General features: G+C 61.1%; 2 protein-coding genes across 2 annotated transcripts; one reads left to right on the forward strand and one right to left on the reverse strand.

The window, feature by feature from the left end:
• Positions 1–3959: 3959 nt before the first annotated feature.
• On the forward strand, positions 3960–12909 carry TMIE (transmembrane inner ear). The gene is made up of 4 exons (XM_016141254.2): positions 3960–4182; positions 7860–7977; positions 11149–11298; positions 11614–12909. The coding sequence occupies exons 1-4, from the start codon at positions 4087–4089 to the stop codon at positions 11715–11717; spliced, it is 468 nt and encodes a 155-aa protein (XP_015996740.1). The 5' UTR covers positions 3960–4086; the 3' UTR covers positions 11718–12909.
• A 1278-nt stretch (positions 12910–14187) lies between these two features.
• PRSS50 (serine protease 50) lies at positions 14188–19044 on the reverse strand. The gene is made up of 5 exons (XM_016141255.2): positions 18879–19044; positions 17504–17666; positions 16179–16462; positions 14922–15088; positions 14188–14464 (listed from the first exon to the last, which is right to left on the reverse strand). Exons 2-5 carry the CDS (start codon positions 17656–17658, stop codon positions 14234–14236), a joined length of 837 nt encoding a protein of 278 aa, XP_015996741.1. The 5' UTR covers positions 17659–17666; positions 18879–19044; the 3' UTR covers positions 14188–14233.
• Positions 19045–20038: the final 994 nt, after the last annotated feature.

A 20038-nucleotide genomic window follows, 5' to 3' on the forward strand; every position in this document is an offset into this window, starting at 1 on the left:
CGAGGCCGAGGGAGGCATGTCCTATCCCCATCCCCCCCCCCCTCCGCCCCAGGCGGAATAGAGATCCCCATGGAGGGGGTACGCGGTGGGTTTCAGGGGTTCCTTCGTGGATGAGAGGGGTCTCAGCTGGTCTCTGGGTCCCCTGGTACATAGGGTGGGCAGGCAAGGGGATCTTTGGGGCCAGGGAAGAAGGGCCAAGGGCTGAAGAGGGGCCCTGGAGAGAGCAAGGCTGCTCCAGGAACATATGGTGTGACCACTTGTGACAAATGGGGTAGACGGGGCATGGCCGCAAGCAAGGGAGGGTCCGATCTTGTGCTGGGTGTCCTGGGCCAGCCGTTCCCCTCTCTGGGCCTCAGTTTTCTCATCTGTACCTGTAGCTGAGGGAAGTGCTGCCTGGGTTCACGCAGGAAGGGAAGGGCCTCCTTGGCTTCCTCCCCAGGGTCCAGCCTTCCTGTTCAGCCACATCTAGAGGAATTGGAAAGCCAGGGGCCTGTACTCCCTCACCCACTCCCCACTCACTGGGTGACCTCACGGGCATTGCCAAGTCCAATTTTATTATCTGCCAAATGGGGCAAGACCTGCCCAGACTCTCTTTCTCCCAGCTTGTCCTTGGCTTGTGGCCAGGTAACCTGTAGTGCCCTGGGTAGTGCCCAAAGGACAGCCTTCACGGGGTCCACCTGCCCTTAGCCACCTACCACACAGCCAAAGGCCCTCGCCCAACTCCACTTGTCCACCCCACTCCCACAGCCCCTGCACACACATACACACATACACGATTCCACAGTCACGGAAATGTGGTGGCATGTGCACTCACTTGTGCCACACAGACCCATCTACTAGTGAGCTCACTGGTAGGACGTTTGTGTCGCACAACTCAGGTGGCAGCTTCGCTCATGAGCACATGTGTGCAGACCACGTGCCCAGCCACACGCATACAGACTTATACACTGCTCCATGGAACGCACACGAGGCACCCAGACGCACGAAGAGGCGAGTGCAAAGTGCATGTGCACGCGTGTACACAAATGCCTCGAGACACAAGCACATGCATATGCACACACGGGTATCACTCAGGCCCTGTCCAGCCACAGAACTATTCTGGGCTGGGCCCAGGGCCAACATGGTCGGTGACTGCCAGCTCCCAGCAGGCCCCAGCCCCCACCCCAGGCCAGACTAAGTCCAAGGTGCGCCAGATCCCAGCCTGACTCTGTGACTGGGAGACCCCTGCTCCCTACCCCCTGCTTCCCTAGAGCTGAACCTCGAGCTCTGAGATTTTAGGCTCCAGGAGACAATGCTCCACCATGTCCCCTCGCCACTGCCACTGACTCTGCTCATGGCTTCCGATCCGGAGTTCCTGGGAGCTGGACTGGATCCCTACAGGAAACTCACAGGAGCTAAAAATAGTGCACAAAGGACAAATAGGGTCCTACAGGCCAGCATTCATGACACCATGCATGGAGGGGACACTGTCTCCCAGGGGAGCCAGGTTGGGGAACCTGGGGTCCAGACCTAATAGGCCCAACTGGGGGTGGGGTGCAGGGGGATACAGAGACCTCATAAGAAGTAGACACAGTATTGGACAGTGGATAGAGTCCTGGGTTAGCGGCTGAAGACTGATTTTGAGGCTCCAGTTCCCGAGTGCCCTTAGGCAGGGCAGGAAGACACAACCCCTCTCTGGGCCTCAGTTTTTCATGAGTAAAAAGAAGAGAAGAAGAAAAAGATGGCTAAGGCTTCAGCTTTCAGGATGTTCCTCTCCCCATGGTGTTTAACATTGGGGAATTGGAAATAACACAGACGCTCAACATCGATTGGACAGGCATTGTTGAATTTTTACATGGTGTAATGTCACACTGCCTTTAGCAACAATGACGATAATCACAGTGACTAGTGTTTCCTGAGGGCTGTACTATACCAGCAGATGGTATGACACTAGAGTCATACCCATTCAACCGACGATGGAGTGAAGCTCAGAGAGGTTGAAGTAGCCCACGGAGGTCTCACGGCTCTCAATGTGACTGTGCCGTGGAAGTCTTTTAAGTTTTAATGACTTCGGGAGTTATAAAGTATAAAGCTACACATTTACAAGAAACATAATTGGAAAGTTTAATTACTTAGATTTTCTCGATGCTAATCTAGTTTTGTGAATTTAAAGAACAGCTTTAATTTTTTTTCAGTCAACTTTTGCCATTTTCAGAGGGCAAAAAAAGGAAATTTAAATAGCTAAACTTTCAAGTAGTGTTTCCTATAAATTTGTAGCTTTATACTTCTGAGGTTAGTAAACCTTAAAACTGCACCGAGACTTTTGGGACATCGTTATTTTAGGTCAGTTTGACTTCAAAGCCTGTGCAACCGTATTTGATAGTGCCTTTGGGACAAGGGTTCGGGGAATCTAGGATGCTCGTGTTGAGTAAAAAGCTCTGGGAAAAGGGTATAAATAAACAGCATACAGGGCGATCACTGAGAGCTTGTGTTTAAGAGCCTGCAGAGACGTGCGGCCCACTGGAAGCCGTGGCCATCTCAGACCACAGTGGGGACACACACGATCACATCCCTTTCGGAGTTCTTCACTGGCCTTATCCTGCCTCTCGGATGGAAAGACGATGAACTTTACGGGAAACAATGACACCCCTGCCCTCCTGGGCTGAGCCACGCGTCCTGCCGAGGAGAGCCAGCATGCAGTCTGCACCCCCATAATCGTCAGCTTTCATAATCCAACATCAGCCCTGTGTTGGCCGTCTTGCCCTCTCCGTTCCATTGATGAACACATCAGCAGAGAGAAGGAATGGTTTGCTCGGGGCCACTGGTAGGCTCACTAACCCCGGCCCAGATCACTCAAGTCCTCTCTGACCCCATGTCCCAAGGGTGACCTTCCTGGCTGATCAGTGTGGCTTTCCCTAGCCTGGCCCGTGACAGATGGAATGAGGAAGTGGAGCGCAGACGGAGAGCTCCAGCAAGTGACTTAGTGGAATTCCTGTTTGCCTGGCCAGGGCAAACCTGGAGAGGATGGGGTGGCCGAGCACCTCCAGGCCCCCAGACTTTGCCACCCACTGTCGAGGGTCTCCTTGAGAGGCCTCAGGCCCAGAGCACTCCAGCCCGTGCAGGTCTCCACTGGTGTTCTTGGTGATGAGGTATGAGGTATGCAGAGGTCCAGCACCTGAGCCGCTTCTCCAGCACTCAGCAGGCAGAAGATTAATAATAACGGAAAGAAGGAAAGGAGAGGAGAGGGGAGGGAGATGGCCCAGAGGACTCTCCCCACCCGGGCCTCCCTACTCCTATTCCAAAGTCCTCCCCAAGTCTCTGCAGCCCCTCAGAACCTCCCTCCCTTCACCCCTGGTGTTGTCAAGGCTCCCCCTGGGGTCAGGACCAGGGTGTGATGTGGGCCAGGTTCAGTGTGAGGTCAGGGTCAGCCAGAATCAGCCCTTCAGGAGGAGCCCACTCTGACCTGCGGGCCGCATATGCGGGCTCCTTCAGGAACCTTCCATAGCACCCGAGGCTGGTGGCTCTGACAGTACTATCCCTCTGCTCCCCATCCTCCCTCCGGCTCTGGTGTCCAGGGTGACCAGAGCTGCTTCTGGGCAGGAAGCCAGCCCAGAAAGCCCAGGACATCCCTGAGCGCCTGTCACCATGGCAACCTGCTTGCCATGCCCCCGACACACACACACACACCTGGGTCCAGTAGTTTTTCAAATTCAGAACGTCAGCATGGGAAGGGCCTCCTACATCAGCAGATTCCAGCCCCTTCCCCTTGTTCCAGTTGGAGAAACTGAGGCCCGAGCGGGGAAGGGAGGCGGGACCTGTTGTTCAAGGGCCTGACCCCGGCCGGTCCTCCCTCCCAGCCACTCGCACCCTGCATCGGTCCTGGGGTAAGGGAGGGGAAGCCGGGAAGGGGGCGGGCCCTCCACCCGCACTGATGTGCGGGCGGGCGGCACAGCAACCAGACACCGACCATGAATAAGTGATGCCCGCTCGCAGCCTGCGCCCGGAGCGCTGCTGAGCGCCAGCTGGCCAGGGGACAGTCACCGGGCCGACGGCCTGGCGGACGTCGCTCGGCTCCCGGACCTGTGGCGGAGCGGCGCCGGGGTGAAGATGGCGGGGCGGCGGCGGGGCGCTGGGCCTCTCTGGGCGCTGGGCGGCGCTGCGCTGGGGCTCTGCCTCGCGGGGGTCGCCGGGCAGCTGGTGGAGGTGAGGCTGGGCGGCGCGTGGGGGCTCGGGGTGGCTGGCACCAGTCCAGGTGGAGGGTGGGGAGCGCCCTTCTGGCCCGGAGCTGCCTTTTCCCTTCTTTTTGCCCTGGGAGACCTGGCCTAATGGGGTGACCCAGCCCTGCCCCTAAGCGCTTCCAGGCTGTGGAGGAGATTCAGCCCCAAATCTAGGGTCCCTGGTCTGATGGAGAGGGCACAGCCCCTGATTTCTGATGGAGGACACTCACCCTGACCTGATCTTAAGGATTCCCTGTCCCGTTGGGAGATACAGTGGTGCCCAGTCTGATGGGGACACTCAGCACTTCTCCTCCAGTCTTTAGTCTGATGCGGACCGTGGGGGGAGGGGTGCACAGTCCTTGGTCTCAGTGACCTCCCGTCTGATAGCAGAGATCTCATCCCTGCTCTCAGGGTCGGCTGGAGGCAGCAGCTTCTGCCTCCAGAGATCCTCCAGGGTCCCCCACCTGATGGGCGAGACAGCCTGGGGAAGGAGGAGAGGGCATTCCGAGCTGGAGGCTGGGGACGGGCGGAGGAGAGACCCCTTCCAGAGCAGCCACGTGTTGCTTCGACTCCATGCCAAGCCCTTGGCCCTGGAGGGGAAGGGCAGGAAGGACAGGACCCAGGGCCTTGCGGTCTGTCTTGGTCCTGGGGATAATGGGGAGCTAGCAGGGGTTTCTGAGCAGGCGGGAACTGTGATGAGTCCTGGTTTGGACAGAGGAGGAGACATCGGAAAAGGGACCATTGTAGGGAGAACTGGGAGGAGCTGCCGAGTGCGTAGGAAGAGGCGAGGAAGATGGCTGGCTGGCTGACCAGGAGCCTGGCTGGGGCCAGGAAGGGCTGGCAGGGGCAGGGTAGGGGCCATCTGCAGCCTCCCTGGCCCCTCTGTACCCCGTCGCTGCTGACGCAGGAAGGGGAGCCAAAGAGGCAGACCAGACCCCAGAATTCTGGAGCATGAGGCCAGAGAGAGAAGGCCCAAGAGACAGGGCCAAGAAGGAGGGCAGGACGGAGCCCGTGCAGGCAAGGACAGAGCCGAGAGAGCAGGGACACACCCGGGAGACCCCTGAAGCGGCAGGTTCTAGGGGGCAAGGTGGGAGAGGGAGGACAAAGCTCTATCCTGGAAGTCCGAGGGGACACAGCTCTGAACTAGAGGGTTGAAGGACATGGGGACCGAGCCCTGCACCCCAAAGCTAGCCTCTCCCTGCTGTTGATCAGGGGGTGTGATCAGAAGGCTGGGCTGGAGTCAGATGTCAGCTCCAGTATCCCTGTAAGGGGAGCCCGGCTGGCGGGAGCCACGCGGCGTGTACTCGGGCCCCTCACTGACTGTCCTGAAGCCTCGGGTGCGAAAACTGAGCTGACCTGGGGGCAGGAGAGGCTGAGGGTGGGGGTCAAGTCAATGCTGAGCTAAGGACTCTCCCGGGCCCCAGGAGCACGTCTTCTCCCAGCTCACGAAGGGAAATTGCATTTGGAGTCCTCCTACCTGCCACCTGCCTAGCGCCTGAGCAAGGGCCTAGCCAAGCCTGGGAGATCTGGGGAAGCACCAGGAAGGTGGGCAGCGCTGGGGTTCATGGGACCACCCACCCCGGCCCATGGGGTCCATGGCATCACCCCGATTCTAGCTGCGGATCCGGTGAAGGCTGGGGCCTCCGAGCTTCAGAATTCAGCCCCCGGGAGTGCCCACCACAAGGAGATGCCTGACTGCTACCTGTTGCCCTCTGCCCAAGACCCCCACAACTGCCCAGTCCCTGGCCCTGACACTACCGACGTGTGCCGACCACACCTACGTGTGCTCCAGCCACGGGCGCGTCCTATTCCCCCGCGTGTGTGCTCCACCCCACATGTGCTCCAACCCCTCACCCTAAACCCGCACACGTGCCCGACATCACATGCATGTGTCGGATCCAGGCCCCTGGGGTGATGCTGAGGAGGGGTGTCTGTCTTCCTGTCAATTTTGTCACTGGGGTTGGGTAGCGAGAGCTTCCCAGAGACGCCTGGAGCAAAGCACTCCAGTTACAGATGGAGAAACTGAAGCCTAGAGAAGGTGCCCACCCCGGCTCCCCTGGCTAAGAGAAAAGAGCTGGGGAATCAGAACGAGTCCTGGCACCGAGATCCCCCCGGGGACCTGGGACGGGCTGCCGTCCCTCTCCAAGCGCGCCAGACACGCGCCAAAGGGCCGTGTTCGTTAGACGAGGGAGCGCCTGGCTTGTGGTGGGGGCCCCGTCCGTGCTTATGGCCTGAGGGGAGACCAGGTGCGTGGTGACCCAGGGGCTGCCTCTCCTTCCCAGAGAGCCTGAAGAGACTCCTCACGTCTGTCCTTGTTTGGTTAACCCTTTTCCCGCTTAGGAAAAACAAAAAACAACAACAACAAAAAAATCCCCGCAGCTCGCTGCGGGCGCCAATTCAACGTTGCGCGTAAGAATGCGACATTTTCTAGGATTTGACGTTCGCAGCACTCGAGAATGACCACATTTTGTAAGCGGAAATACCACTAGTAAAAACAGACCGTTAAAAATAAAATGATGTCATTTGTTTCCAAAGACTATCTACATACTAGAGCAATGCAAAAAATAATGATAAAAGGGAAATATTTTGTGGCAGACTTTGGGGGGGGGGGAGGTTCGGGCTGTAATCCATGAGTTATCTCGGGGGACAGGCTGCAGCCGCACGCACAGCCGGGGAGCATTCTCTAGGCAAACGGGAAATGGGTTAATCAGAGGACAACATATTGCACAGTCGTCCCGGGGTCCTCTCTCCTCCTAGGCGCTAACTTCCATCTGCTCCACCAAGCTTGGTGACAGAGGTCATAGCCCCGTCGGTCCCACGGACCAGAAACAAATCCTGCTCAGACCCCCCCCCCTCCCCAGAGCAGGGCCATGTCCCCCTCGGATCCCCAAGGCAGAGCCATGTCCCATCCAACCTCCAGGGCAGGCCGATGTCGCCGCGAGCCCCCAGGACAGCATGGGTCCCATTGGGAAGGGGGGAGGTGGCCTTCTGTCTTTGCTCTGCTCAGACCTCTCCGGCCATGCTTACATCTGTTGGCCTCCAGATGTCACTGCCGTACTGCAGACCAATTATTTATCTGGTCCTGTTCGGTGAGGACTCTGTCCTAGCTTTCTGGTCAGAGGAAGCGACTCTGGTAGGGTAGGCGACTGTCGAGGTCACCTGGTGGGGGTCCTAGCCGGGCATCAGAGTCACAGGCCCTGACTCCACACACCCCGCCCCCCACTGAGAGTACGTGAGAGCAAAATCCCCAGGGCAACCCAGACCTGGACGTGTCTCTGGCCTTGGTCCTGAGTCTCCATCTGCCTGTGGGGGCCTAGGACCGGAGCGGGAGGAGAGACCTGCAGGCTGCCTGAAGAGAGACACCTTGAACCTGATGAGAACGGGCCATCTCCTTTTGCCCCTACGGCCCTTGGTTTCCTCAAGCATCAGCCACCCTCGCACTCCAAGTCCCCTGCTCCGCGGTTCTGGGGCTCTGCTCTCCTCTCTTTTTCTAAATCTGGAACTTCCCAAGGTCTAGGGGATTGGTTGTGGACGCCTAAGACACTCGATTGTAGCGGATTCTGGGATGCTTGGGCTGAGGCCTTGCTGAGACCATGGCGTCTCTCGGCCCAGTCCCAGCCCCTGGCCTCGGCCCGGCTCAGCCCCCTTTCTTCTGACCCGCAGCCCAGCACAGCACCGCCCAAGCCCAAGCCGCCCCCGCTGACCAAGGAGACGGTGGTGTTCTGGGACATGCGCCTGTGGCACGTGGTGGGCATCTTCTCGCTCTTCGTGTTGTCCATCAGTGAGTAGCTGCTCCCCGCCCTCCCTGACACACCACAGTGGGAGCATCACCCCCCCCCCCAGCTCCACCCCCAGGGGCTCAGAGCAGCAATTCCGGGCAGTGCAAGCAGGCCAGGCGCCCGCAGGAGGCCCACTGCGGTTTCTGGCACCTCCTGATCCACACACAGTCCCTGTGGAGGGCTGACAGGCCGGTGGTGACCTGAAGTATTCATGGCAATTATGGTAATTACAGGGGACTCCATGATCCAGGACGAGGACGTGTCATTTTTCCCTATAGCGGGCCTCCTGATGCTTTTCCTGCAGTTTGGCCAGCTTAAAGGGCCCACACCCAGGGGCCCCAGCAAGGCCGCCCTTGGCTGCAGCTCAGCTCGGAGGCTCCCCAGATGCCCAGCAGATGCGGCTCCCAGGCTGCAAATCCTCCTTTGTCAAATACCATCTCTCCGAATGACTCACACCCACCTCAATTAAAAGCAGGAGACCACCATCCTTCCCTGAGACGGGGAGTTGCTTGATGCAAAGTCACAACAGAAATGGGCTGGGCATGCTCCTTCCAGTCATCCTTCTGGGGAGGGGGTCTGGAATTGGGGAAAGGGGGCAGGAAATGCCACTCTGGCGGGGGAGACCTCCATGGCACAGAGTCTGAGGAAGGGTCCTATAGGCCAAGGGGGTGGGGGGCAGGCAGTGAGGAGAAGAAAACCGACTCCCCCTGCAAAGGTTTCAGAGCGGAGGGGCCCTCTGAGCTGCGGATGGGCGGGGTTTCCAGGTGGACCTGCTGGGAAGGCGCCCGGGCGGAAGGGATGGTGTGGGCAGAGGTGGGAGGAATCGGCCTCCACCACGGTCTCAGTAACCCCTGCAGGACGTTGACCGAGTGACCGACCTCGGGGCAGGGCTGAAGTGGCACTTACAGTTCTAGCTGGAGCTGGTCGAGGTCCCCTGAGGCCACAGCTGACAGCCAAGGCCCATCTGGACGTGGGGTCTCCAAGGGAAACAGGACATCTGATGTGCATGTGCGTCCCCTGGCGCCAGCAGCGCCCTCTCTGCGGGGAACCGCCCGCCCCACCCCTCCACCATTTCTTCGCGGCCGGCCGGGGTAGGAGCAGGATCTGAGCAAGAGCTGCATTTTCTCCCGGCCAAGGCCGAGAACCAGTCAGGCTTCTTGGTGGGGCCCCACAGACAGACGGGCGTGGCTGCGGCCCCAGCCCAGGTGTCCACAGGAGCAGTCCAGGGTGCAGGTGCAGGGAGCAGCTCCGGGCCACCCTGGGGTGAGGACACTGTGAGACCTCAAAACACACAATGGCCTCCCGTGGGCTCTGCCCAGCTGGGACCACACAGGAGAGTTGCAGTGTGGGACCCAAAGAGGCACTTGGACTTTAGCCACACAGACCGACTCTGAGTCTTCACCCCATTTCCTAGCAAAGGGTAAGGGATGGTCCCAAAGGCCCCTGAGCAGCTGGGGAGCCCTCGTTACCTCCACGCAGGGCCCTAGGGAGTAGCGATGACATAGTCCTGTCTCCTGGGCAGGAAAGGGCTGTCCTGCTTCTCCCTCTGCTCTTGCCTAGGAGGTGCAGCTGATAGTGGAGAATTGCCCCGGGGTCTTGTGGACAGGAGCTGGGGTTGGGTGGGTGTCTCCGAGGGCCTCCTCCAGCCTGGGGCCTCATACCCCAAGTCCCTGCCTGGGCCCTGGAACTCCATCCAAGGCACCTTGTTTCTCTCCTTCTTTGTAGGGAAGTGACCGAGCCAGGCTGCGTGGGGCAGTGTCTGAGCCCTGCTCTGGCCACCGGTAGCTGCCCTGTGAGTTTCCTTTGAAGCCCAGGCCTCCCAGGGCCTGGAACCAGTCCCTGTGGAGAGCCTGAGTGGGCATGGTCCCAAGGGAGTGCCTGGTGGATAGCTGGAAGAGGTGGCCCGACCCAGTAGGGTCAGGGTGGGGGACAAACCTTGGGCCCCAGGCATACACCCAGGGGTCTGGCAAGACCGGGACCCAGCTCTTTGGGTGCGAAAGCCCCGCTGCCTGCTCAGGTCGACCCCAGACAGCAGGGGCCCTCGTGCAGTCCCCCACTCGAGAGTGCACCCGGATACTGTTTGCTCCCCCATCCATCCATTCAAGGGTCCAGTCCTGTCCTCAGCAGCAAAGGCTTTGAGACCATTTCATTCATTCATTCATTCATTCGTTCATTCATTTTTTCTTTCGTTTTGTGAGTCTGGGTGAGACTTAGTGAGGCCACAGTATTTGACTGAATGGTTTGCATAGGATGACTCCAGAGGGTGCTCCAGCCCAGGCCATATTCCCCAAAATAGGCCTGCCTTGTCCTGCCCGGCCCTCCTGTCCCCAGGAGTCTGCCGGGAAGTTATGTCTGGTCATCTGATTTATAATAGGAAGCAGCTCCATCCCCTCCCCCGAGGCCGGGGCCAAGGTGGTCAGACTGTGGGGGCCTTAGAAAAATAAACTCGATCCAGCCAGGTCCTGGCAGCCCTGCCCTGCCATGCCCATCACTAGACAGGCCAGCTCCGTGCCCCGGCCCAGCTCGTGTGGGCAGAGCCGCCCTCGGCAGGAAAACCGCTCCTGGAATAACTCCGTCTGAGGCGACGCCCCAGGGCAGGGTCTGTGCCCTCTCACAGCTGCCACAGCCAGGAGCAGCCCAGGCTGGCCCTCAGGGAGGCGGAGGAGGCCATAGCCATGTCCTCCAGTGTCTGAGGCCACTGTGGCCCTGCTCTTAGGAGCCCGGAGAGGAAAGGCTAGGAGCCCAGAGGCCTGGGTCGGAAGCATGGGACCCCTCCAGGACGCTGGAGAGTCATGGGGCAGCCCTCCGCCCTGCCCTCCGGGAACTCTCGATCCAGTCAGAAGGACCCTCAGAACCAGGACCCACGACAGGGCCAGTGTCAGATAGAAATATGAGACCCCTTCATTCAGAACTCATTAAGAATTTCAAGACAGTGACAGCAGAGCATTAACCCGAGAACCGGGCCCTTGTACGAATGGAGCCTGTATCACCTACTCGGGGAAGACAACTTGGAAATGCCAGGGCCCGCAGGGGTTTGTCAGGATGCGGGGGCCCCGCCGGCGTCTCTCCGGTGAGACACGCATGGGCAGACGGAGGCGCACCTGAGGTGTGGATGCCATTCCCGGGGGGTCCGAGCTCCGGCCCTGGCCAAGCCCACTCTGCTCTCCTCATAGTCATCACCCTGTGCTGTGTCTTCAACTGCCGTGTGCCACGGACCCGGAAGGAGATCGAAGCCCGGTACTTGCAGCGCAAGGCAGCCAAGATGTACACCGACAAGCTGGAGACCGTGCCGCCCCTCAACGAGCTCACGGAGGTCCCCGGAGGTGAGCGGGCCCAGGCCCCCCGGCCGCGCCACCTCCCGAACCTGCTGAGCCAGCCCGTTCCTAAGTCCTGCCACCCAGAGTCGCCCTACGGCTCCCCATCACCTGCAGTAGGTTCAGGGGGAGGGAACCCAGCTCTGTCCCCGGAGACCAGAGCACAGAACTGGGCCACTGAGGGGCAGGTGAAACGAGGCGCTCTTCTGCAGGTAGCAGGGGTGGGGAAGGAAGAAGGAAAGGAAGGGCCGGGCGTGGGAGGCGCCGCGGTGTGCCCTAGGGCCCTGTCTCACTCCCGTCGCGTGCTGCCTCTTTACCCCACAGATGATAAGAAGAAGAAGAAGAAGAAGGACAGTGTGGACACGGTGGCCATCAAGGTAGAGGAGGATGAGAAGAACGAGGCCAAGAAGAAGAAAGGAGAGAAATGAGGAGGGCTTCCTGGAGGTGGCAGCTGGGGCTGGCAGGCCCTGGGGCTCGAGTCCTGGCCAGGGTCCAGGCATCTCGGACTCTGAGCTCACACATGGACCATACGGGTTGTAGAGCATCCTCCCCCTGCTCGGAGGCAGCTGCCAGGCCCATGGCCATGACCTTATAGCCAGGCAGGGGCAGGTACAATGTTGCAGGTGTCCTCCCTCCTAGCCCAGACTCTACTCCTTTACCCCATCCACGTGGCCACTCAGCAAAGTTGGTCTTGAGCCACTGTCCCTCTGCAGAACCCCCCCCCCCCACACACACACACAAAACACACCTCTGTCCCATCCCTTCTGCCAGAAACAGCAGTGGCTCTAAAGGGGTGACGGCATGTGGTCGACTTCTGCAAGGGGGTGGCCCCTGGATGGACTGGGGTGCGAGGCCACACCGGGCTGGCCACGAGGAGGGAGAGGGTCGCCAGGGGAAGCTGTGGCAGCAGGAGGTTCTCAGACTTGGCTAGCCAGCAGCCCTAGTGGCCGGGGGGGCTGCCCCAAACCTGGCAGGGGCTCTGGCCCAAGGGGGCGAGCAGAGGTGGCCTGGAAACAGAACCCCAGCCCAGCAGACCAAGTTCCAGGCAATGGAACGTACTTTGACACGTTGCGATGGAGCTACGAGGCCAGCGTGGAGCCTGGGCACTCAGGGGTGGGGGCGGCCGCGGTGGGTCACAGGTGGACGAGGCCGAGGGCAGCCGGCCAGGAGGAGAAGGGAAGAAGGCTGGCAGCTGCGCCCTGTCCTGAGGATCCAGGGAATATTTGAGAAGCCAAAGGGGACCTTGGACTGTTCTGTGGCCCTTTCTCTGCTGGGTGAGGTCGGAGGTGTCAGGGCCCTAGGATCGCCCCAGGGGGCCTTGGGGGCTGAGGCGGCAACCAGCCTTCCCCCTGCTGAAGGGAATGGCACGCAGCTTCCTCTTCTACCGTTCCCGACTGCGGAGCCCAAGAAGGCACTGCTGACAAGAAGGTGGGGGCCCACAGGCCCCCTGGGGACTGAATCCTTTGGGAGGAGTGAGGCATAGAGGGACTTCCAGGCAGCAGCGAGCATCTGCTGAGGCATTCGGACCTGGGCCTGGAGACTGAGGCAGGGATGCTGCTGGCAAAGCCCACCGTCCCTGCAGCCTGCAGAGATTTGTAAATAAAGCCGAGTGCCTTCTCATATCTGTGACCCGACATGACCTCTCAGGATGCCCCATCCCTCGAGCATTTACGTGGAGGGTGATGCAGCCAGCGGGGGGAGGTGGCGCCCAGGCCAGGCTCAAGTTCCCTCCCCTGACTTTGCTCCCAGTCTGGATTAGGATGAGCTGGAGGGAGACATGGTGACCAAGAGGCGAAGGGGCAGCTGCAGCCAGGTGGAGCCCTGAGGCCGGGCACCGGGACCCAGGAGGAAGCTGCACTCTCCTCTGCTCCGATAGGCCCTCGAGGGTCTGAGTCCAGTGCTGGACGCACAGAGGAGTCAAACCTGGATGCTGACCTGGAGCCTGATCATTATTATACGAGGAGAGGCATGCGGGCCGGCGTGGGGGAGGAGCCCAGGGTCTCGGAGCAGAGAGGAGGCAGAGAGATGGCAGAGGGCCCTCTGCTCAAGCTGGGTACTCACCCTGTCACCAGGGGGGAACCCCGACTCTGCCCTCAGGGTCCAGCCTCTGGACTGCTCATGCACAGGGTTGTAGCGAAGGTCATCCTACTCATAGGACCAGTACCCTCCTGTGTGGCCAGGCAGCAGGCACCCAGAAGGACAGGGGCCACTCGAAATCAAACAGAGGAGCCACTGGGAAAGCCTGGAGGAGTCCAGACCGGGCTCCACCTGCCCCGCCAGCTGCCTCCCTGACCTCTGACCTGGGCCTCCACTGGCCCTCTATGGACAGGCATGGTGCTGATGGTGGGAATAATGTCTGACCCCAGTGGGGACCTGCCCTGTCTCCAGGCAGGGGTGGCACTGGAAGGTCAGAGTTCACTATGGTGCCTCAGGGCAAGGACGGCCCAGTGGTTCTAGCCACGGCCAGGAGCTGGGACGACGTCGGGAGAGCCCCACTTAAAGCAGCACAGAAGGAACACACTCGGACCCCGGCCCGGGCCCCGTCACACCCTGCCAGCTGCAGCCTGGGCAGCACATTCTGGGGCCTCCATCATGTGACCCCAATATCGTCCCCATACACACTCTCTCCCTTCTGCAGGAGCCACCGCCAGCCCCCGGGTGAAGCAGATCCTGGGCCTCTGCGCTTGCCAGCACCTGGAGTCCCCATCCTGCCCCTCCACCCCCCCCCCCATTTGGTTCACCCACCTCCCACTGGAGCAGGCTCAGGGAGCAAGGAGCCCCCCGAGGCCCAGGAAAGAGGCCGCGTGGGGAAGAGAGACATTTAATCGAGCACCTAGTCTCTGCCCTGCCTCGCAGGGTTGGAAAGGCTGCACCTGTAGCATTCTGGACACGGGGGTGAGGAGTGGCTGGGCAGGGGAGGCGTCCCAGGGATGGGCCGAGAGGGTCAGCCGGCGGCGAGGAGGCTGAGGGGCAGCGGCAGTGCCAGGAGCAGGGCCTGGGACGGGGCTGGCAGGGCCTGCCCACTGATGCGGTCCAAGACCCAGGAATGGTAGGCGGAGACCCGCACGTAGATGGGCGGGGCCTCGCTGTTCTTGCAGCCCGGGCCCCAGCTCACCATTCCCACCAGGTACCACGTGTCCTCCACAGGACAGGCCAAGGGCTCCCCAGTGATCTCCTGCGGGAGGGGGTGGAAGAACAGGCCACGTCAGGGAGGCCGGACAAGGCCTGTGGGACACGAGACCCAGCTCTGGGACAAGGAGGGTACCGTCACGCCATCTTCTCCACAGGCCCCGAGTGTCACGCAGCTGAGAGGTGCCCACAGGGGCGCACCTAGGAGGCCTCCCTCGGAGGGCTTCCTCTCTCTTCTCTCTCTGCCACTCCTCCCTTCCACACCTCTCTAACGCCCACCCCGCATCTTCTCCCCACCCCCCATCCTGCACCCCAACCCCACCCCGCTCTCCCCAACCTTCATCTTTTTCCTCCATCCTGTCTCCCCTCCCCCATTTTCCTGCTCGGTCACCCCTGCTCACCCCTTCCCCACTGTCTCCCTCCTCTCCTTCCTCCCCTGTGCCCCTGGCCCCACTCCTGGCCAGGTGCCTTGGAGGTGAGTGAACAAGGCGACAGGTGCTCACATAGCAGAACTCTTCCCTGTGGGTGTCGCTCGCACAAATCATCTGGGAGTTGATGATCCGAATCAGCGAGGAGATTTTGGAGAATTTGTGGTAGAAGCTGTCACACTCCTTGTTGTTCAGGATGGTGACTTCCTTCTCTTGAATGGTCCGGAACTGGGGCCATCTGCCTATAGGACGGGCCCCCCCCATTCGGGCTCGATGGTTTCTCTGCTGCCCTCTCCCCCCGCCTCATCCACTCGCCGCCGCAGGACAGCCCCGGAGGACTCTCCAAGCTCAGCCCGCCTGCCACTCCAGCGGATGCTTCCCACCCAGGCCTCAACGCAGAGACCTCGGAGCAGGCTGCCCACAGCCTGGCCTTGCTGGACCTGGTCTCTCTTCCCACAGAGTCCGACCCACTGGGTCCCTTCCTCCCTCGGCACCTTGGCTTTCGCCCTCCCTTCTATCCTCCCTGCGCCTCTCCGGCCCAGATCCCTCCTTCTCAAGCCCTCCCCAGAGGCCTCTTCCTCCCCTGGGTTTGCCCAGACCTCCCTCCGTGGGCCCCAGGCACTGCTTGCTCCCCAAGCTTCCTCCTGTCTCTGTCCCCAGCCTGAGCTCCTGGGGGACAGGAGACTTCTGACCATTCTCAGCCATTCCCCAGACAGGCCATGGCAGGGAAAAGAAAAAGCCACCCCTCCCCACCCCACCCTGGGCTGGGGTCCCTGTGGGCTGTTTTGGGGCAAGTAGGCTGTGTGAAGCTACAGGAAAGCGTACATCTCTAGTGGGAAAGGATAAGGGTCCCCAACAAGTGGACATTCCTGGGGCTCATAAGGAAATGGACCCGTGGATGGCCACGGACAACACTCCTGTTCTGCGGGCCTTGCTCGCAAACTGGAATGACGTGGGCTTGAGGGCCGCTGGGGGCGGGGCAGCCAGAACCCGGCTCCTCTCACCCCACAGGTTCCGCTTCGAGTTGTGGGTGCCCCAGGGTTACGTGCCGACAGCAAGAGACTCTTGCCTTCAAGGAAGTCCTGTTTACATGCTTTGGCCTGGGCCTGTGGGTTCTTGGGCCATCTGGGTCCCCTGAGGCCTGAAGGACCACGACACACTCATACTGAGACCCTCAAGGGGATGAAGGCTTTGGACACCAGAGCCTGATGGGAAGGTCCCGGACAGGGGGCTTCTGGGGATGGTGTCTCGGAGACATCTGTCCCTGGCACAGCCTGTGCCCGGGTCCTCTGCCTCACCACCCACCCCCCATCTAGGGAGGCCCCAACTCACCATCGACCCTGGGGAGTCCCCAGCCCATCACAGTGCAGATGGAGTGGTCGTTCAGCTCGTAGTCGAAGCCGGGCAGGCAGATGGGCCAGACATACTCACTGTACTTGAGTGACTGCTCAAGCTGGAGGAGGCCAATGTTGTTGGCCTTGCCGACCCAGGACCAGTACCGACGAGACTGGAACTTGCTGTTCACAATGACCCGGCGCACTGGGGCGTCGGAGCTCGTCTGAGTTGTCTGGTTGATCCAGGGGCTCCCCACCCGCACTGAATAGATAACGTCGTCCCTAGGGGAACCGCGAAGGGAGTCTGCCGTCAGCTCCGGGCCCCACGCCCCAGCCTCCACCCCACTGCTGCCCCTTAGCAAACCCGGGTAGGCCGCCTCCCCTGCGTCAAGCCCTCTGAGCCTAGTCCTCCTCACAGCACACGCGATCGGGGTCCTGCACACAGTGCGGCATGTCCTCACAACACTCTTCATTTTATGGAGGGGAAACCGAGGCTCAGAGAAGCCCAGTGACCAGCCGAAGGCTCCACGGCCAGAAAGCAGTGGAGCTGGGAGGCCGACCAACGTGTCTCTGGTTCCAAACTCCGGACTCCGTCCGGCACCCCGCGCCAAACCCTGGCAGGGACAGGCCCCGTGCAATCGGCCCTGGCCTGGCCCTGCAGCCTCCTTTCCCAGCATGCCCCTGGAGTCTCCATGCAGATCTCAGGCTCGGAGTGTGCTTCCACCCCGGTCAGCTCTCGTGGCCAGCGTGGATGTCACCCTTGGGCCGCCCCCCGGCACACCTTCTCTGTTGTCCCCACACCGACCAGGCTCCCTTGCAAAATCCATCTTCTTGCCTGTCTTCCCCAGCAACCTGAGAGGAGTGACATGGCCCCTCTCTGCCCCCAGTGCCCAGGCCAGCACCTGGCTTCAAACATCTGTCCAAAGCTTTCGGGTGAATGAAGGAAGGAGCAAGTAAGCGAAGCAAAGGGCGGGAATGAACGAATTAGAACCCTCTTTCTGCGGACGGGAGGAAGGAGGCTGGGACGATGGCTTTCTTTCGAGTCCCAGGTGCCTCTCTGAGGAAGACTGCACAGGACTGAGGGGTCACGAGAGGGCGGCAAGCTCCTAGCTCCCAGGGGAAAGTCTGTAGAACTCAGCCCCCGCCTGCTCGGAGCTGGGGTGAGGCTGGGGCGGGACTGTGGGGTTCTACGAAGGGCACGACTGCCCTTTGTGTGGCAGGCGAGCTCACAAGCGACCGGGCCTCCCAGCGGCTCCGAATGCCCCCCCCTGCCCCCCCAATCCCCGAACCCCCCACCTCCCCCCCGCCCCGGCCCCAACTCACTGGGTCAGGCAGTGGGCCACGGTCAGCACCCAGCGGGAGGCAATGAGGGTTCCTGCGCAGATATGTGTGCCGTTGGCCCGCACACTGACCATCCAAGGCCACCGCCGGGCCTTGGACTCTGGGTCCCTGAGGGTGGGGTCAGACTCATAGGACATGCCACAGCCTGAGGAGGAAGGCAGAAGCCTGGTGAGGGGCTGGCCCTTCCATGGGGCACCCTACGCTCCCTCCCCTCAGCCTGACCTCCCACCTCTCTAGGCTCAGACGGGCACCTACCCAGTGATTCTCGTTTCCCATGGCTGTCGCGTAATGATGCTCCCCGCTCCCGTGCAGACCGGGGTCTCCAGCCTCAGCGCTCCCCGGGTTTTCCTCTCCCTGGGCCCACTGCTCAGGCCCCACCCAGAGCATTCCCAGCCGGCCAGCCTGCCCCTTCGTCCTGGCCCCCCCCCCGGTTCTGGCCAGACCCTTCACATCTGGTTCCCCTTATTATGGCCCAGGCAGATCCCCCTCCCTCCTCTGGGAACCCCCGACTGTGATTCAGTGAGAGAAAGGCGGGCGACCTAACAGGAAAACAATCCACCAGCATGAACAGACCCGGCCCGGGGAAGAAGCCCCAGCAGCGGACCACACAGAGCCCCTTCGGTCCTCAGGGAAGTGTGGGCTTCCGTCACGGTGGGGCCTCACACCTACCTGCCAGGCGAAGCTAAACGTCCCAGCTGCCAGCCTTGGCGAGGATTACCGCCTCAGACCAAGTGGCGCACTCGGGACGAGATTTAAAAGCACAGGCATACGTATCCAGCATCGCCCGGGGCCCACGCCCAGGGGTTTTCCAAATCGATTACTGGCTCATGAAGCTAGGGTAAGTGGGCCACGGCCAGCGTTTATAAAGGCTAACGCGGGAGAGGACATGGCACACACGGCAGCGTGCTCTTGGTCCTGGGTGTGACACTGCGGGTGGCACTTCAGTTGTGTGCACTGAGTTCCACGGGGGTCTCAGTTAAACCTTCTTGAAAGCCGCTGCTCAAGACCAGGCTTGCATGTGCACCCCCAAGACGTGAACGCTACGCTGGAGACCCCCCCAGTCCTCGGCTGGGAGCCAGGGGCGAGAGAAGGCTGGGCAGGGCCTGGGCAGGGTGGAGAGGTGACCGGCCCCACGGCAAGTTCAGGGAGGTGGGAACATGTCGCCCACCCCAGGATCCTCTGAATTTCTGTGCCTCCCACCTCAGCAGGGTGCGAGGAAAGGCAGGTCTCTTCCCACTCCCCCTGCCCCCTCTGCCTCTGTCCCTTCTGTCCCCAGGGATCAAAGACTCCTCCAACACGACACCCTCCTCCCTCCCTCCCTCCCCCCCCCTCCCCCGGTGGAGCCCACGGGACTCACCTCTGGGAGGTAAGTTAAAGCTGGTTGAAGAGACAGGACTCTGTGATATCTGGGTCAAAGTCAGAGGCACCTGAGTGGTGGGGGTTTGCTGAGGGGTGTGAGGCCCCCCTGAGTGACAGGGGGCACCAGGCGCACAGTGGGTGACAGGGTTAGTGGGAGAAGCCGAGGGCAGTGACCCCGGGGCAACGGTTGTGCTCAAGCAACCTGTGGAAGGACGGAGACGGTCAGCGGCGTGTCCGCCGTGGACAGCAGGGCTGGGGAGGCTGGCGGGGGGCGAAGGGGGAGGGCGGGCTCACCCGCCGGCCTCGGCAGCAGCAGCAGCAGCAGCAGCCGCAGCAGAACCGCCTGGTCCACCGAGGGGGCAGGTGTCCGGCACCAGGGCTCCATCCCGGGGTAGCAGCGACTGCGCCTCGGAGCTCCTCTCGCGACAGCGCCCCCCACTGGCTGCGGGCAATGGCTTCTGGTGTGCAGAGGCCCCAGGTCCCGCCCTGCGTGGCGCCCCCTAGCGGCCACCCGGCATAGTGCTCCTGGTGTCGGGCCCGCGAGGGCGCCCCTGGTGACCGGCCTCAGATCTGCCCGCCCGGTGTCTGGCCTGAGGGCGCCCGCGGACTGCCCTGTTTCTGGCCATGTTTCTGCCCCCCTGGTTTCCTCACTCCACTTTCGCCAAAAGGTTTCCTGGAGCCCTTAACTCACCTGGCCAGTTCCTTCACCTCCTTGCTCCTGCAGCCCACTGCCCTGGGCTGGTTTCACGCCTCCATACCACCCTTGGTGAGATGGTCCCGTCCCCGGGGGGGGGGGGGGCGGCATCCAGGATTTTCAAGTGCCCACCCCCTTCCTGTTCCCCCCAGCCTGGTAACTACAGGGGGCTTCGCCCCAGGACACTGAAATTAAACAGATTGAAAAGTTTTCAATAAAGATTTTTGAAAATTGCGTGATTTTAAGCAGTGTTCCCCATCTCCTCAATCCAACCTCCATTCAGCGAATACCCCCTCCCCCGCTTACAGGCCTGTCTGCTTAGGAAAGGTGGGGATCAGGTGCAGGTGAGGGTTTTACTCACAGAGGAAGAGTGATGGTAACCACCGGGCCTTTCTGGGAGCAGGAGGCCACATTTTATGTTAGAACATGGGTAAGAGTTGGTGGCTCGGTGACATTGACGGATA

This window comes from Rousettus aegyptiacus, unplaced genomic scaffold (genome assembly GCF_014176215.1).
Source record: "Rousettus aegyptiacus isolate mRouAeg1 unplaced genomic scaffold, mRouAeg1.p scaffold_m13_p_4, whole genome shotgun sequence".
In the NCBI taxonomy this organism is placed as follows: domain Eukaryota; kingdom Metazoa; phylum Chordata; class Mammalia; order Chiroptera; family Pteropodidae; genus Rousettus; species Rousettus aegyptiacus.

Excerpts from the sequence above, each read along its gene's own strand:
- TMIE (XM_016141254.2), top strand. The coding sequence starts at position 4,087 with ATGGCGGGGCGGCGGCGGGGCGCTGGGCCTCTCTGGGCGCTGGGCGGC. Across the intron at positions 7,978-11,148 it reads GCTCTTCGTGTTGTCCATCA|TCATCACCCTGTGCTGTGTC; the intron begins GTGAGTAGCTGC and ends CTCTCCTCATAG. Across the intron at positions 11,299-11,613 it reads GCTCACGGAGGTCCCCGGAG|ATGATAAGAAGAAGAAGAAG; the intron begins GTGAGCGGGCCC and ends TTTACCCCACAG.
- PRSS50 (XM_016141255.2), bottom strand. The coding sequence starts at position 17,658 with ATGTCCTATGAGTCTGACCCCACCCTCAGGGACCCAGAGTCCAAGGCC. Across the intron at positions 16,463-17,503 it reads GTGGCCCACTGCCTGACCCA|GGACGACGTTATCTATTCAG; the intron begins GTGAGTTGGGGC and ends CGGTTCCCCTAG. Across the intron at positions 14,465-14,921 it reads ACAGGGAAGAGTTCTGCTAT|GAGATCACTGGGGAGCCCTT; the intron begins GTGAGCACCTGT and ends CCCCTCCCGCAG.